We start from the raw sequence: 16,224 nt of genomic DNA, 5'->3' as shown, positions 1-16,224 counted from the left end.
TCTATCGGTTTTTTGGTGTTGTCAGCAAATTTGGCTAGAGTACATTCACTTCCTTCCTCCAAGTCATTAATATTGTAAACAGATGCATTCCCAGCACAGATGCCTGTGCAGTCCCATTGGTATAGGTCACCAACCTGGAAAAGAACCTCTTATTTCCATTTGCTGTTTCCTGCCCATTAACCAAAATGCTATCTCTAACACCATAGGCTCTTACAACTTATCTTTTTGTGAAGTATCTTGTTGAACGGCTTTTGGAATTAAAAATACAACACGTCTACTAGTTCTCCTCTATCCATCCTGGTCGAGAGACTCAAAAACTAAAGGCTAATAAATTAAATATACACTATTTCCCTTTCATGAAGCCATGCTTGCTCTGCTTGTGTTATGATTTTCCAAGTGCTGTATTACTCCCTTAATAGTTGAACCCAATACTTTCCAATAAGCAGCAAATAAATGCCTGCTTTTTGCCTGCCTCCCTCCCTTTTGAATATCGGAGGCACATTGGCTGTTTTCCGATCCTCTGGTAGTTCCCCAGAATCCAATGATTTTTCAACACCAATGCATCCTCAACACCATAACTACCACTTCTACATCCTAGGATGCAAATCATCAGTGCCACTAGATTTATCTACCTTTAGTCCCTTAGAAGATAGAGGCAGTACAATGTGGATAAATAGTAGGAAAAACAATTGCAGAATATTATTTAAATTGTGACAGATTGGCACAGGTAAAATGTCTAAAGCCGCCTGAATGTCCTGTATAAAAGTCACTGAAAGCAAGCTTAAAAAAGGTACAGCGAACAGCTAGGAAAGCACATGCCTCTATTCCAAGAGGGTTTAAGTACAGGAGCAATGACAACTTACTACCACTGTACAGGGTTTTGGTGAGACAACATTTGTCTATGTGGAGTTTTGGTCTCCTCATCTATTAAAATATATACTTGCCATAGCGGAAGAGCAGTGAAGATTCACCAGACTGATAACTGGGAAGGTATTTTATCATATGTAGAGATTGGATTGACAGGGACAGTATTTAAGTAAAAAATGAGGTCTGCAGATGCTGGAGATCACAGCTGCAAATGTGTTGCTGGTCAAAGCACAGCAGGTTAGGCAGCATCTCAGGAATAGAGAATTCGACATTTCGAGCATAAGCCCTTCATCAGGAATAAGAGAGAGAGAGCCAAGCAGGCTGAGATAAAAGGTAGGGAGGAGGGACTAGGGGGAGGGGCGATGGAGGTGGGATAGGTGGAAGGAGGTCAAGGTGAGGGTGATAGGCCGGAGTGGGGTGGGGGCGGAGAGGTCAGGAAGAGGATTGCAGGTTAGGAGGGCGGTGCTGAGTTGAGGGAACCGACTGAGACAAGGTGGGGGGGAGGGGAAATGAGGAAGCTGGAGAAATCTGAATTCATACCTTGTGGTTGGAGGGTTCCCAGGCGGAAGATGAGGCGCTCCTCCTCCAGCCGTCGTGTAGTTGTGTTCTGCCGGTGGAGGAGTCCAAGGACCTGCATGTCCTCGGTGGAGTGGGAGGGGGAGTTAAAGTGTTGAGCCACGGGGTGATTGGGTTGGTTGGTTCGGGCGGCCCAGAGGTGTTCTCTGAAGCGTTCCGCAAGTAAGCGGCCTGTCTCACCAATATAGAGGAGGCCACATCGGGTGCAGCGGATGCAATAGATGATGTGTGTGGAGGTACAGGTGAACTTGTGGCGGATATGGAAGGATCCCTTGGGGCCCTGGAGGGAAGTGAGTGTGGAGGTGTGGGCGCAAGTTTTACATTTCCTGCGGTCGCAGGGGAAGGTGCCGGGGGTGGAGGTTGGGTTGGTGGGGGGTGTGGATCTGACAAGGGAGTCACGAAGGGAGTGGTCCTTGCGGAACGCTGATAGGGGAGGGGAGGGAAATATATCCTTGGTGGTGGGGTCCGTTTGGAGGTGGCGGAAATGGCGGCGGATAATACGTTGTATGCGCAGGTTGGTGGGGTGGTAGGTGACAGTATTTACCAGAATTTTAAATTAAAATTCTAACAGGGCTGAACAGTTTGGATGCAGGGATGATGTTACCCCAGGTTAGTGAAGGCAGAACAAGGAGTCACAGTCTCCGTGTATACAGTAGATCACTTTGAATGAAGATGAGGAGAAATTGCTACACTCACTGTCGTGAGCTCATGAAATTTTCTACTACAGAAGTATGTGGTAACCAAGTCACTGAATTCATTTAAGTATGTTGATTTTGGAAGCTAGAAATCTCAAGGGGTGAGAGTAGAGAGTGACAATATGACAGTGAGATACAGGGTCATCATGTTGATCGGTAGAGTTAGCCCTATTTTCTGTGTTTCTTTCACAATACAGAAAAGTTATTATTTTATAGTAATGACCTCAGAATGGATTGAATCATTTACATGTGGCCCAAAAGTAAAAACAGACATAACTTGGTGATTGACACACTTAGGACAAGCAGTAAAATGGTCACACAGATGACGCATGCTGGACTGTTAAAACACTGCATACTGTAACAGTAACATTTGATTGTGAAAACTCCCAAAGTGTAGAGTTTTAGACTTTTCATCAAGACAGAAGAATGGTATGTAATAGGTAATTCAGCCCTCAAGCTTGCTCCACCACTCTAATATCATAGTTGATCCAATTCTGGCCTCAAATTCCACTTTTCTGTCTCCATAAACCCCTACCCAACAAGCACGAAAATATTTACTGACCCAGTCTCCATTCTTTGCAGAAAATAATTCTACAAAATATGCATCAGTAAGCACTTTGCAATTAAGATTAAACAGTGTTTATTTGAGACTGCCATTTTTCAATCAATTGTTACAGTCAAAGTTTTAAAATATGAAATCTTGTCATGCTTTGACCTATTAACTCAGAGTTCCAAACTCCTATTTTAAAAAGTTATAAAGACTCTTCTGGAATTGTAATAGTCATTTTCACATATCTTTTCCAATATAGAGATTGGATTTGCAGAAGTAGGCTCCCAAACACTTCCTTCTAGCTCAACGAGTGTGGCACGGTACAGGAGTCATTCTTTCACTCAACCACAAGAAAAAAAAGGATAAATTTGGACTTTATTTTAAAACAGAACATACCTGAATCCAATTTAATGGCATGCAACAGCTTTTCATTAGCTCTTTTCCTTAGTTCCTGAGAAGGAATACAAGCCAGAGCTTTTCTTTGCAATGTAGTATCCTCATACATTAAGACGTCCTGAAAATGTGTTTGTAACGTTGCCAAGAAACTCCTTGATGATGGCTTTAGGAATACAAGTAACATTTTTTTAAAAATTCATCTTGTATTCAAAATGCTATCAAACATGCAAATTAACTAATTTTAAATTACTTCGTACACATTTTTCACTTTTTTTATTTTGAGTTTTGTCAAACACCCATCTTTTCAGACTTGCCATAATCATTGAGATATCACTGATGTCACAAATGGCATCCTCTACTGCTGAGTATAATATACTATTCTTCCATCCCTTTCTCTCTCTATAACTTTTGACAACCATCTTTCAAGAGATATCAGTCACCACAGCAATGGGGTGCATTGACTTAAGAGGTCTAGATCAATAGTCACTAAGAGAATACATAATGAAAGTGAGAAACAGACTTAGCAGAGCAATTTCATAGATTTTACTTTACAGATGATTTACAAAGCATTCAGTGTTGCTAAATGACTCCTCAACTAGTGATTTTAAGTTATTCCATTAGTTTGTTCTAAACTATTCTAGCCATGTTTTATAATTTTGTTTAAAAATCTTACCACAGTCACTGGCCTCAGTAGCTGAGAAGGAATTTCATTAAAAAATGGCATAGCACGGAAGGAGGCTCCAGGATCTCTTGGCTGGGCTTGGGCAGCTGCAGAAAGTGGTTGCGATATAGATTTATCGACAGTTGTCCTACGATTTCTTTCAGCAGCAATTAAGTCTCTTACTTTTTGCAGCTTTTCCACTGAACCATTTTTAGGAAAGACAAGATGGGTTTCCTCCTGTAGATTGAAAGATCATAAATAAATTTAATTTATAGCATGTTTCATAGGAATTCATTTTTTTGTTAAATGACAAATACTGTCATATACTAATTTACACAATTTGGATATTTATTCAAACCAATTAAGAATACACAAGTACATAAAAAACAGTTCGCCGCTTCCCCTTGAAGATTATCCCTAACAAAAACAAATATCAGTCAATGTATTATACAGTAACTAATTACGGATTTTAAAAGCTTGCAATTTCAAAGTCATTCTCATTCCTTACAAAAATCTTCTATCACATTAATATATTTATTCTGAATAAAAGAACATTATACTCAAAAGCGCAATGCATAACGTATTTATGTTCTTGTTTTCTGTTCGAGTTTTGTAGTCTATTCCTATCAGTTCACTTGCTACTGTGACTATACCATGACTAGTCCAATTTAAGTCACTTTCAAATTCAAGTTTCAAATGCTTTGTTCAGAACAGTACAAAGACTGATGCAGAAAGTTCATGTGAAGAAGCCTCAGACATGCTGTACTCTGTCCTTCGTTACCATTTGTTAATGTGAGAGTAGGCCTAGACCAAAATGCAAATAAAGTCAGAGCTGTACAGCACAGAAACCAACCCTTCGATTGAACTCATCAAAACCAACCAGATATCCTAAATTAATCTAGCCTTATTTGCCAACATTTGACCTCTTAAACCTTCCTACTCATGTATCTATCCAGATACTTTGTATTGTGTTGTATTACAACTATATCGTAATTGTACCAGCCTCCACCACTTCCTCTGACAGCTCATCCTGCATGAACCACCCTCTTAAAAAGTTGCCCCACAGGTCCCTTTTAAATCATTCCCCTCACCTTAAACCTATGCCCTCTAGTTTTAGATTCCCCTACTCTGGGAAAAAGACCTTGGATAATCACCCTATCCGTGCCCCTCATTTTATAAACCTCTATAAGATCACCACTCAGCCTCAGGCACTCCAGAGAGAATTGCTGTAGCCTATCCAACCTTTCCTTGTAGCTCAAACCCAGCAACATCCCTGTATATCTTTTCTGAACCCTTTTAAGTTTCACAACATCTTTCCTATATCAAGGACACCAGAATTGGATGCAGTATTCCAAAATTGGTCTAACTAATGTCCTTGTTATAGAGAATGAAAAATTGAAATCACAGGTGCAATCTGAAATAACTCCACGGCAGCTGGTATGCTGCCACCAAGTCACCCTTTATTAACATGAGGAAAGTCCTTGACATTGAGCTAACTCCTTCGGCGACAGAATGTCTGATAATCCTCTTTATCTGTCAGTTAGGGATTCCCGACTGCAGCTGTTAATCTGGTCCAATCGGGAAGCTTATTCTAGGAGGTCCACCTGGTTGACTTCGTTACAATCACTACATCCCTCCCAAGTTAGGGGACACTGGCCCAGTTCTTTTTTTTGTAGCTCCTGCTGGGGCTTTTACATTTTCTGGACACCTTTCCAGTCACAGCTGACAATATCAGACTTTGGATGCAGAAAGATCCTGTCCTAGTAAAACTGAATCAGCTGGTGGTGATGGAGGTAACCAAAAGACCATTACAGCCAGAATTTTTAGCTGCCTCGAGCCCACATACTGGCAGCAACTATAATGGCTTGTAGCCCAGATCCTGAAGAAAATTTTAAAATATTCCACATCTCGGTTACATCATCTTGACCTACTCCTGCTAGCTTAGTGTACTGCATCCTTAATAATACTTATTTTATTTAAGAAATTATTAGCTTTAATTAAAAAGTATTACCGCACCTCTTGAAATCCCATTTCAAAGAGACACTCAACAGCTCCCTTAACAGGAAGCAGTCTGTTTGAAAAGGTTTGATTCCCAATCTTAATTGATTTGTACTTGTCTTCATTCGGGTTCCTGTTAAAGAGAGAGAGTTTCATGTGACAAGCTACAGGAAGTATTGAATATGTACATTCCTAATTTGAATAATGAATTACTTTTCAAAGTTTTCAAATATCACTTATTCTACTTTTGTGGAGAATGTTTCATGGCATTTGGTGCCAGAGTGTCATATTTATCCAATAACCAGCTTCCCTTTTAAGGGCTACTGCTCAGATCCAGTATTCCCTGTGGGAATATTACCAATGTCTAAGCTCAGAAATGGTTAGCGTTTATTTTGACAATTTCTCTAGGCTGATAGTAGTCTGCCTTCTTTTGGCAAGAGTATCTCCCCCACACCCTCCCTGTAGAAGGGGGCAGTAGGAACCAATTTCTGCATTGTCTTCCATTTTGTTTTCAAGTCTTGTGCCAATTGTGATTCCTTGATGTTTTATGAAAGTACATCATTTGGAATCTGGTGGATGCAACAAACTGGCTCTTTTGTGGTGTGGCTTACTGTAAACTAGATAATATGCTGTTTGAAAAAACGTCTTGAAATGCACAATGCATTAAATAATTCATAAAGACAAAATATCTAATGGGAAGGAAGACTTTTAGCAATTTGTTTTCACTTGCTCTCTCAAATTGGCCAGAAAAACTGTAATGAGCCTTCAAGGCAGAGATATGTTAGGTACTAACCAAGCAGCTTCCTATAAAGGTGAAAGATGGAGCATCCAAAGTTATTGCTGTCTGGATGATAAAAGAAAAAGTGGTTAAAAGGGAAAGGTTTATGACAAATGCCAGCCAGGAAATAAAATTAAAATTAGATGAATATGGGCAGTAGAAGGGAAAAATAAAAAAAATCTAAAAAAGGCCAAATAGATAAAAAGGTTAGCAATTAAATTAAATTTTTAAAAATTGTATCAACATACTACTATGATCCTATGATCAAAAGGTTTATTTTTGCAGTAGCTTACCATGGCGCAGTCACTTGAACATATTCACTCAAAGCCGTCAAGGTTCTTTTAATAAAAGAACTCAAACTTATTAAAAGTTTGGGCGGCACGGTGGCACAGTGGTTAGCACTGCTGCCTCACAGCGCCAGAGACCTGGGTTCAATTCCCGCCTCAGGCGACTGACTGTGTGGAGTTTGCACATTCTCCCCGTGTCTGCGTGGGTTTCCTCCGGGTGCTCCGGTTTCCTCCCACAATCCAAAGATGTGCGGGTCAGGTGAATTGTCCATGCTAAATTGCCCGTAGTGTTAGGTAAGGGATAAATGTAGGGGTATGGGTGGGTTGCGCTTCGGCGGGTCGGTGTGGACTTGTTGGGCCGAAGGGCCTGTTTCCATACTGTAAGTAATCTAATCTAATCTAAAACAAAATACCCATATAACAATTTATTTTAAAAGTTAACATAAACAGCAAAACAACACTTCAAAGTTTCCCAGCTATTATTTATAGATATTCACTGTTTAATATAACCCCTAGCCTAACTAATTTCTTAGCTAACTCACTCCCTCCAGTTCTGATGGCCTAGGGGCTTCCCTCCAGCTTCAATGGTAATACTAAAACTCCGACAGCTAGGAAACTTCACAAAATAAAAGTCAATCATTCTGCTGTGATGAAACTGAAACCTGATACATCTGAACTCAACTCAAACCCAAGCACTAGTTCTTCCAGATCATTTGCTTTTCTGCATGCCATAAACTCATCAATGTAGACACCTCAAAAAGTAACATCACCGGTATCGGGCTTGGCACTTACTCAGTCACATACTTCCTTAAAAATTCTACTTAGATCACTTTTGCAAATGACTTTGACTTCTCAAAACAAAAACAGAACTGAAACCCAAATCCATTTGCCTTTACTTTAGGAATTCAAATTTCCAAATGGTAAAAGTGCACAACATTTTTTTAAAAAGTCAGTTGAAGAAATTATGAATTTGGTTAAGGAGGGATAAAGTTGAAATGAGGCACTCTCAAAAGAAAGGGATAACATTAAACTTGGGAGTGAGGGGGCAGTCGAGATGCTGAATTTAAGAAAATAAAGCTAAATAAGTTAGCAAAGTTACGGAGACAACAAAAGCTCTGATCACAATCAATTCCTCTTTGGATATGAAAGTACTGGCAGAAGGTTTAAATGTTATGACTGTCACCTCTTGGTTCAACAACATTTGAGGAGAAACCTGGTTACTGCATCAGTGGTAGGAAAGCTAATTGAGATAATTCTCAAGGCAAAATCAAAGCTAACTAAACTGGACTGAGTTACTTGACAAACTAACAAAGGGCTGTTGAAGCTGATGTGACATATGAACTTTCAAAAAGGCATTTGATAAAGAATTATCTAATAGACCTGCTTGGAAAATATAACTACACGGAATAAAGGGACAATGAATATAGGTTTGCTCATTGAGCTGGAAGGTTCATTTCCAGATGTTTTGCCTCCCTACTAGGTAACACCTTCAGTTGACGTCCAGGCGAAGCGCTGTTGATAATTCCTTCTTTCTATTTATATGTTTGAGTTTCTTTGGGACGATGTCATTTCCTGTGGTGACACCATTTCCTGTTCTTTTTCTCAGGGGGTGGTAGATGAGGTCTAACTTGATGTTTTTGTTGATAGAGTTCCAGTTGGAATGCCATGCTTCTAGGAATTCTCGTGCATGTCTTTGACTCGTTCTAGGATGCATGTGCTGTCCAAGTCGAAGTGGTGTCCTTCCTCATCCGTATGTAAGGAAACTAGTGAATGAGTGGCTAGTTGATGTTCATGTACCCTGGTGGTTAGTTTTCTGCTTGTTTGTAACAAACACTTTGTACAATGTAGCGTTTGTTACAGTCTTTGCATGGTATTTTGTATGAATATCAACTAGCCACAAAACGACATGACCCTCTCTCACTAGAATCCTTACATACAGATTGGGACAACACATCCATCCTAGGACAAGCCAAACAGAGAGACGCACGAGAATTCCTTGAAGCATGCCATTCCAACCGGAACTCTACCAACAAACACATAAGAGTTAGACCCCATCTACCACCCCCTGAGAAAAAGAACAGGAAATGACCTCACCACAGAAAATGAAGTCACCACAAAAAGTGACATCACCAACCCAAAGAAACCCAAACATCTAAATAGAAAGCAGGAATTAACAACAGAGGCCCACTGATGGTGTTACCCAGTATGGTGACAAAACGTCTGGAAATGAACCTTCCAGCTCAGTGAGCAAACCTACATCCAGAATTTCAAACAGAGCTACAAATCTTCTCAAAACTCCCAAACGGGACAATGATAACTTGGATATGAAATTGGTTAAGAGATAGCAGGCAAAGACGGAGTTACTTTTCTGATTGAAGAAACCATGCAGGAGGGCGGCCAACTGCTCACCTGTCCACATTAGGGTCGGTATTAGGACTGCTACTTTTGTGATTTGCATAAATAACAATTTTGATGTTTGCAATTGCTATATATGTTTCAGTGCAATACACAGTAAACAGTAGAGCCAGATTTTATCAGGACATTGACTGATGAAATGATCTCACCCAACTTAAAACCAGTAGGATGCACTTTGGCAGAAATGACCTGGACAGGCAGCATGATATAAATGATACGATTCTAAAGGATGCAGAAATTAGGATCTGCAGGTTCTCAGTGGCAGGAAAGGTCAATTCGGTAAATTAAAGCATGGATGCTTGTTTTAGTGAAAACGAATACGAAACTGAGGGAAGTTACTCTCAACCTTTACAGGTCTACAATTAGACTTCAGCTGCAGCACCTCAAACTATTCCGGGAAATACACCTTAGGAAGAATGTCACAATCTTGGGAGAGCTTCAAAAGGACGATTCCCACACTGTGGGTCTCGCCGATACGCAGGAATGCGAAGGAAAATATCGGGGGGGGGTCACAGTCCTGGGCAGGAGGAATTTGGGCTGATTCCTGAGGAAGACATTCCTTGAAACCCTCTCTGGAGTGTCCCTCTCCCCCCGCCTCGGTGTTGTGGTGGTGGTGGTGGTGGAGGGGGGCTTTCCGAGTTCTGATCACCGCCGCCGAAGTGAACAAGCCTCTGAAACCGTGTCGAAAACAACAGCCGAAATCTCCCACGTACTCAGCCCCCGGGACACAACATCCGAAACGTTTCCTTCGAACTAGGAAGAATTTAGCAAATCTGGGGGGGGGGGCGCACTGACCCACCCGGGGGGGGGGAAAGAGATCATCTACTTTACCCTGGAACCCAACTTCCCCATCGCCCAGGGCGATCTGAACCCCCGCCGTGACTTTTAGCTTTCCCCGCCCTCACCTCAGGATGTTATCGGCGTATTTCAGCAGCAGCTCGGAAGCGTCCAGGAAGATGTGCTCGGGGTTCTGGCTGAGCTCGCTCACGGCCACCGACACCGACACCGACACCGACACCATGGCGCCCGCGCTGAGGGAGGGGGGGGGGGGGGCGCTCAGACAGCGGACAACCCACAAGCTCAAAAGTAAAAGGCCGCCTCTTTTTAAAAAAAAGCGATAAATAAACCCCGCACGTCGATTAAGACGCTCCAAAACGATGACGCCGCAGTTCTCCTTTCCCCAGCCCCCCCCCCCCCGAGCGCCGCTCTTGCCCTCTCGGCGTTGACGCTCTTCGGTGTTGGAGGAGGGGAGAGGACCTCCAGCCCCACCCACTCCCTAACGTCACCACGCGGCTGGGCGCAACGGCAGGTGAGTCACGCCTGCGCGTCAGGGAGCCCGCGGGTGAGTCTGCTCCCCTGAGCTGCAATGTTACCTCGGCTTCTCTGTTCATGAGTCCTGCTTCTCAATGTTTCCAGTGTTTTGTTTTTTTAGGGTGCTTATGTTTCCTTGGAAGGACGGTTCCTTCCCAGCCTTTCTTACTTTAGTAACTAAAAATGTTAGTGCTGACCCAACTCAGAGGAGATTGGGGGCCCAAGTGTTTCTGCTGTCTCCAGGTTCCTTCTGTTGTTAAAAATAAGTCCACATTTGAAACCCACCATCTTAACCTGACAGCTTTTTTCTCTCCACGCGAAAAGATGCTGACTTGCTGAGCTTTTCCAATACTTCTGGGTCCTATTGGATCTTCCAATATTTCCAATATATTGGTGGTCTTCCAAAAAATTCTCAGACTGCTTGTGAGCTTCTCTTTCCTTTTTAACAAGGATCATAGCAACACCTACCTGAGATCTGTTTCGGGTATAGAAAAGGAACAATTTACCCAACAAATTAATTAATTTATAAAATAATAAATTGATTGTTCAAAAGGGTGTAATTCATAAAATGACCATTTAAACACTGCCAAGAAGATAAATAAGCCTGGTTTTTTTTTGCCTTTTCACTTCACTTCAGAAGCAGAGCTAGAGAGAGATTGTCATGGCTCCAAGTCTTGACCAATGAGGAAGGGAAGGAGACAGGGGATGACATTGGGACTTGTCATAGAGATGTACAGCATAGAAACAGACCATTTGATCCAACTCATTCATGCTGACCAGATATCCTAAATTAAACATTAGACCCATATTCTAGATGCCTTTTAAATGTAATTTTAGCAGCCTCCACCACTTCCTCAGTAGACAAACGGGAGGTTGGAAGAACACAGCAAGCTGGGCCGCATCAGGAAGTGGAGAAGTCAATTATACCTGAAACATTGACTTCTCTCCTTCCTGATACTACCTAGCTTACTGTGTTCTTCCAGCCTCCTACTTTTCTACCTTGGATTCCATCATCTGCAGTTTTTGTGTCTCCACCAGTTCATCTGACAATTCATTCCATACATGCACCACCCTTTGCTTGAAAATGTTATCCCTTAGGTTACTTTTCAATCTTTCCTCTCTCACCTTAAACCTGTGCCCTCTCTGATGTTGAGTTGGTCTTGGGTGGCATGCACTCCAGATTAACTTTGGTGGAATTCATAGGAAAGTGTTGGAAGTGGTTTGTCTTTCATTCTCTCCTGGTTAGGAGATGTGGTGTTGGACTGGAGTATATGAAGTTAAAAATCACACAAAACCAGGTTATAATCCAACAGATTTATTTGGAAGCACTATCTTTTGGAGCCCTGCTGCTTCATCAGGTGGTTATCAGCCACCTGATAAAGGAGTAGTGCTCTGAAAGCTAGTGCTTCCAAATAAACCTGATGGACTATAACCTGGTGTTGTGTGATTTTTAACTTTGTAATCCTCTCCTGGTTTATTGTGTAAATAGACGTTTGTGGAGTGAGGCGGAGGTTGGGTGTATGTGTCTGCAAGAGTATCCTCTGTCTTGTGTGTGTGTCTGGTTCGCTCCCAGCCTCCGGTATTTTCTCTCTCTCGTTCTCACGCACTTTCTGTCACTTTCTCACATATACCCGCCCCTCACTTGGACTTGGCGGGGGCAGGCAAAGCGTCACACTGCGCTGATTTCTGATTGGGGACAAAGTCTCACATGGAAGCAACTGGAAATAAAGCATCACACTGAACCATCTCAGGCAAAGTGTCTCTCAAATTATGATGACTGCAGGGAAAATCATCCTGGGTCTATAAATACAGATCTGAATTCAAACTGACGCTGCTCCTGCACAATAAATGGGAAAGGTGAAGGCTGGGATATTTGAACTATTTGAGGAAACTGGCTCATGATGGTATCTCATGCATGGTGTCTTCTCCCCCTCTAGGTCAGTGCACACTGGGAGTTGGTGTCTAATATTTCTGGTCTACAGCAGTGGCCACCTTATTGTGTAGTCAAACTAATTGGAGCAAATTTAAGAATGCTTTACAGCTTGGTTACAAATTCACAACATAAGATAATGATTCCTTAGTTGTAATTTTGCATTCAAGAAGCACAATTAAAAGGTGAAATAACAAATCACATTGTTAATATCAGCCTGTAGCTAATAAGTGGGCAATTTGTTGCAAAGATTAGTTTTAATGAATAAATTTAAATATTCATTACATTTTGTTTAACTGAATCAGGATCAAACCTAAATAGCCATTCTGAATAATATCGACACCTATATTGTATTAAAATGTATTTTGTTTATTTATATTACCAATCTAGTTAAAACTTTGTGTAAACTTTCCTCATTATAAATTCCTATATCCTTGTTTATTAATGAGAATTATCTTTGTAAATGTGTCATTTAAATTATACCTTTCATACAATAGTGGCATTGTGGCCTCTCCATCATAGAGATGTACAGCATGGAAACAGACCCTTCGGTCCAACCCGTCCATGCCGACCAGATATCCCAACTCAATCTAGTCCCACCTGCCAGCACCCAGCCCATATCCCTCCAAACCCTTCCTATTCATATACCCATCCAAATGCCTCTTAAATGTTGCAATTGTATCAGCCTCCACCACATCCTCTGGCAGCTCATTCCATGCACGCACCACCCTCTGCTTGAAAAAGTTGCCCCTTAGGTCTCTTTTATGTCTTTCCCCTCTCACCCTAAACCTATGCCCTCTAGTTCTGGACTCCCTGACCCCAGGGAAAAAGCTTTGTCTATTTAGCCTATCCATGCCCCTCATAATTTTGTAAACCTCTATAAGGTCAACCCTCAGCCTCCGACGCTCCAGGGAAAACAGCCCCAGCCTGTTCAGCCTCTCCCTGTAGCTCAAATCCTCCAACCCTGTAGCTCAAATCCTCCAACCCTGACAACATCCTTGTAAATCTTTTCTGAACCCTTTCAAGTTTCACAACATCTTTCCAATAGGAAGGAGACCAGAATTGCATGCAATATTCCAACAGTGGCCTAACCAATGTCCTGTACAGCCGCAACATGACCTTCCAACTTCTTTACTCAATACTCTGACCAATAAAGGAAAGCATAACAAACGCCTCCTTCACTATCCTATCTACCTGTGACTCCACTTTCAAGGAACTATGAACCTGCACTCCAAGGTCTCTTTGTTCAGCAACACTCCCTAGGACTTTCCCATTCAGTGTATAAATCCTGCTAAGATTTGCTTTCCCAAAATGCAGCACCTCGCATTTATCTGAATTAAACTCCATCTACCACTTCTCAGCCCATTGGCCCATCTGGTTCAGATCCTGTTGAAATCTGAGGTAACCCTCTTTGCTGTCCACTACACCTCCAATTTTGGTGTCATCTGCAAACTTACTAACTGTACCTCTTATGCTCGCATCCAAATCATTTATGTAAATGACAAAAAGTAGAGGAACCAGCAGCGATCCTTGTGGCACTCCACTGGTCACAGGCCTCCAGTCTGAAAAACAACTCTTCATCACCACCCTCGGTCTTCTACCTTTGAGCCAGTTCTGTATCCAAATGGCTAATTCTCCCTGTATTCTATGAGATCTAACCTTGCTAATCAGTCTCCCATGGGGAACCTTGTCGAACGCCTCACTGAAGCCCATGTAGATCACATCTACTGCTCTGTCCTCTTGAATCATTTTTGTTACTTCTTCAAAAAACTCAATCAAGTTTGTGAGACATGATTTCCCATGCACAATGCCATGTTGACTATCCCAAATCAGTCCTTGCCTTTCCAAATACACGTACACCTTGTCCCTCAGGATTCCTTCCAACAACTTGCCCACCACTGAAGTCAGGCTCCCTGGTCTATAGTTCCCTGGCTTGTCTTTACCGCCCTTCTTAAACAGTGGCACCACGTTTGCCAACCTTCAGTCTTTCAGCATCTCACCTGTGACTATCAATGATACAAATATCTCAGCAAGAGGCCCAGCAATCACTTCTCTAGCTTCCCACAGAGTTCTCAGGTACTTGATCAGGTCTTGGGGATTTATCCACCTTTCCCCATTTCAAGACATCCAGCACTTCCTCTTCTGTAATCTGGACATTTTGCAAGATGTCACCATCAATTTCCCTACAGTCTATATCTTCCATATCCTTTTCCACAGTAAATACTGATGCAAATATTCATTTAGTATCTCCCCCATTTTCTGTGCTTCCACACAAAGGCTGCCTTGCTGATCTTTGAGGGGCCCTATTCGCTCCCTAGTTACCCTTTTGTCCTTTAATATATTTTTAAAAACTCTTTGGATTCTCCTTAGTTCTATTTGCCAAAGCTATCTCATGTCCCCGTTTTGCCCTCCTGATTTCCCTCTTAAGTATACTCCTACTTTCTTTATACTCTTCTAAGGATTCACTCAATCTATCCTGTCTATACCTGACATATACTTCCTTCTTTTTCTTAACCAAACCCTCAATTTCTTTAGTCATCCAGCATTCCCTGTACCTACCAGCCATCCCTTTCACCCTGACAGGAATATACTTTCTCTGGATTCTTGTTATCTCATTTCTGAAGGCTTCCCATTTTCCAGCCATCCCTTTAGCTGCGAACATCTGCCCCCAATCAGCTTTCGAAAGTTCTTGCCTAATACCGTCAAAATTGGCCTTTCTCCAATTTAGAACTTCAACTTTTAGATCTGGACTATCTTTTTCCATCACTATTTTAAAACAAATAGAATTATGGTCGCTGACCCCAAAGTGTTCCCCCACTGACACCTCAGTCACCTGCCCTGCCTTATTTCCCAAGAGTAGGTCAGGTTTTGCACCTTCTCTAGTAGGTACATCCACATACTGAATCAGAAAGTTGTCTTGTACACAATTAAGAAATTCCTCTCCATCTAAACCTTTAACACTATGGCAGTCCCAGTCTATGTTTGGAAAGTTAAAGTCCCCTACCATAACTACCCTGTTATTCTTACAGATATCTGACATCTCGTTACAAGTTTGTTTCTCAATTTCCCTCTGACTATTGGGGGGGGGGAGGGGTATTATATAATCCCAATAAGGTGATAATCCCTTTCTTATTTCTCAGTTCCACCCAAATAACTTCCCTGGATGTATTTCCGGGAAGAACCTCCCTCAGCACAGCTGTAATGCTATCCCATAACAAAAATGCCACTCCCCCTCCTCTCTTGCCTCCCTTTCTATCCTTCCTATAGCATTTGTATCCTGGAACATGAAGCTGCCAGTCCTGCCCATCCCTGAGCCATGTTTCCGTAATTGCTATGATATCCCAGTTCCATGTTCCTAACCATGCCCTGAGTTCATCTGCCTTCCCTGTTAGGCCCCTTGCATTGAATTAAATGCAGTTTAATTGATTAGTCCTGCCTTGTCCCTGCCTGCCCTGACTGTTTGGCTCACTTCTGTTCTCAGCTGTACCCATCTCAGGTCGATGTCTTTCCTCACAATCTCCCTGGGTCCCCCCACCTTACTAGTTTAAATCCTCCCAAGCAGTTCTAGCAAATTTCCCTGCCAGTATATTAGTCCCCTTCCAATTTAGGTGTAATCCGTCCTTCTTGTACAGGTCATTCTACCCCAAAAGAGATTCCAACGATCCAAAGATGTGAATCCTTCTCCCATACACCAGCTCCTCAGCCATGCATTCATCTGCTCTGTCCTCCTATTCCTGCCCTCACTAGCTCGTAGCACTGG

General features: G+C 42.1%; 2 protein-coding genes across 3 annotated transcripts in view; one reads left to right on the top strand and one right to left on the bottom strand.

Moving 5' to 3' along the window:
- ngly1 (N-glycanase 1) overlaps positions 1-10,429 on the bottom strand; it is a 37,098-nt gene extending 26,669 nt beyond the window's left edge. Inside the window, exons 1-5 of one of the 2 annotated variants that reach the window (XM_060825395.1) lie at positions 10,129-10,213; positions 6,537-6,587; positions 5,762-5,876; positions 3,758-3,982; positions 3,085-3,247 (exon numbers count right to left, since the gene is read on the bottom strand). In XM_060825395.1, coding sequence (XP_060681378.1) covers positions 3,085-3,247; positions 3,758-3,982; positions 5,762-5,776 — 403 coding nt within the window. In that variant the 5' untranslated portion in view covers positions 5,777-5,876; positions 6,537-6,587; positions 10,129-10,213. Of the gene's footprint in view, positions 1-3,084; positions 3,248-3,757; positions 3,983-5,761; positions 5,877-6,536; positions 6,588-10,128 lie in introns of both variants that reach the window. The other variant, XM_060825394.1, reaches the window with a different exon arrangement.
- A 119-nt stretch (positions 10,430-10,548) lies between these two features.
- The window catches only part of oxsm (3-oxoacyl-ACP synthase, mitochondrial), a 29,069-nt gene continuing 23,393 nt past the window's right edge, over positions 10,549-16,224 (top strand). The window contains exon 1 of the mRNA XM_060825393.1: positions 10,549-10,565. The gene's annotated coding sequence lies outside the window, so the exon portion shown is untranslated. The remainder of the gene's footprint in view (positions 10,566-16,224) is intronic.

This window comes from Hemiscyllium ocellatum, chromosome 5 (genome assembly GCF_020745735.1).
Source record: "Hemiscyllium ocellatum isolate sHemOce1 chromosome 5, sHemOce1.pat.X.cur, whole genome shotgun sequence".
NCBI classification, from domain to species: domain Eukaryota; kingdom Metazoa; phylum Chordata; class Chondrichthyes; order Orectolobiformes; family Hemiscylliidae; genus Hemiscyllium; species Hemiscyllium ocellatum.
This window is presented reverse-complemented; position numbering and strand designations above follow the sequence as displayed.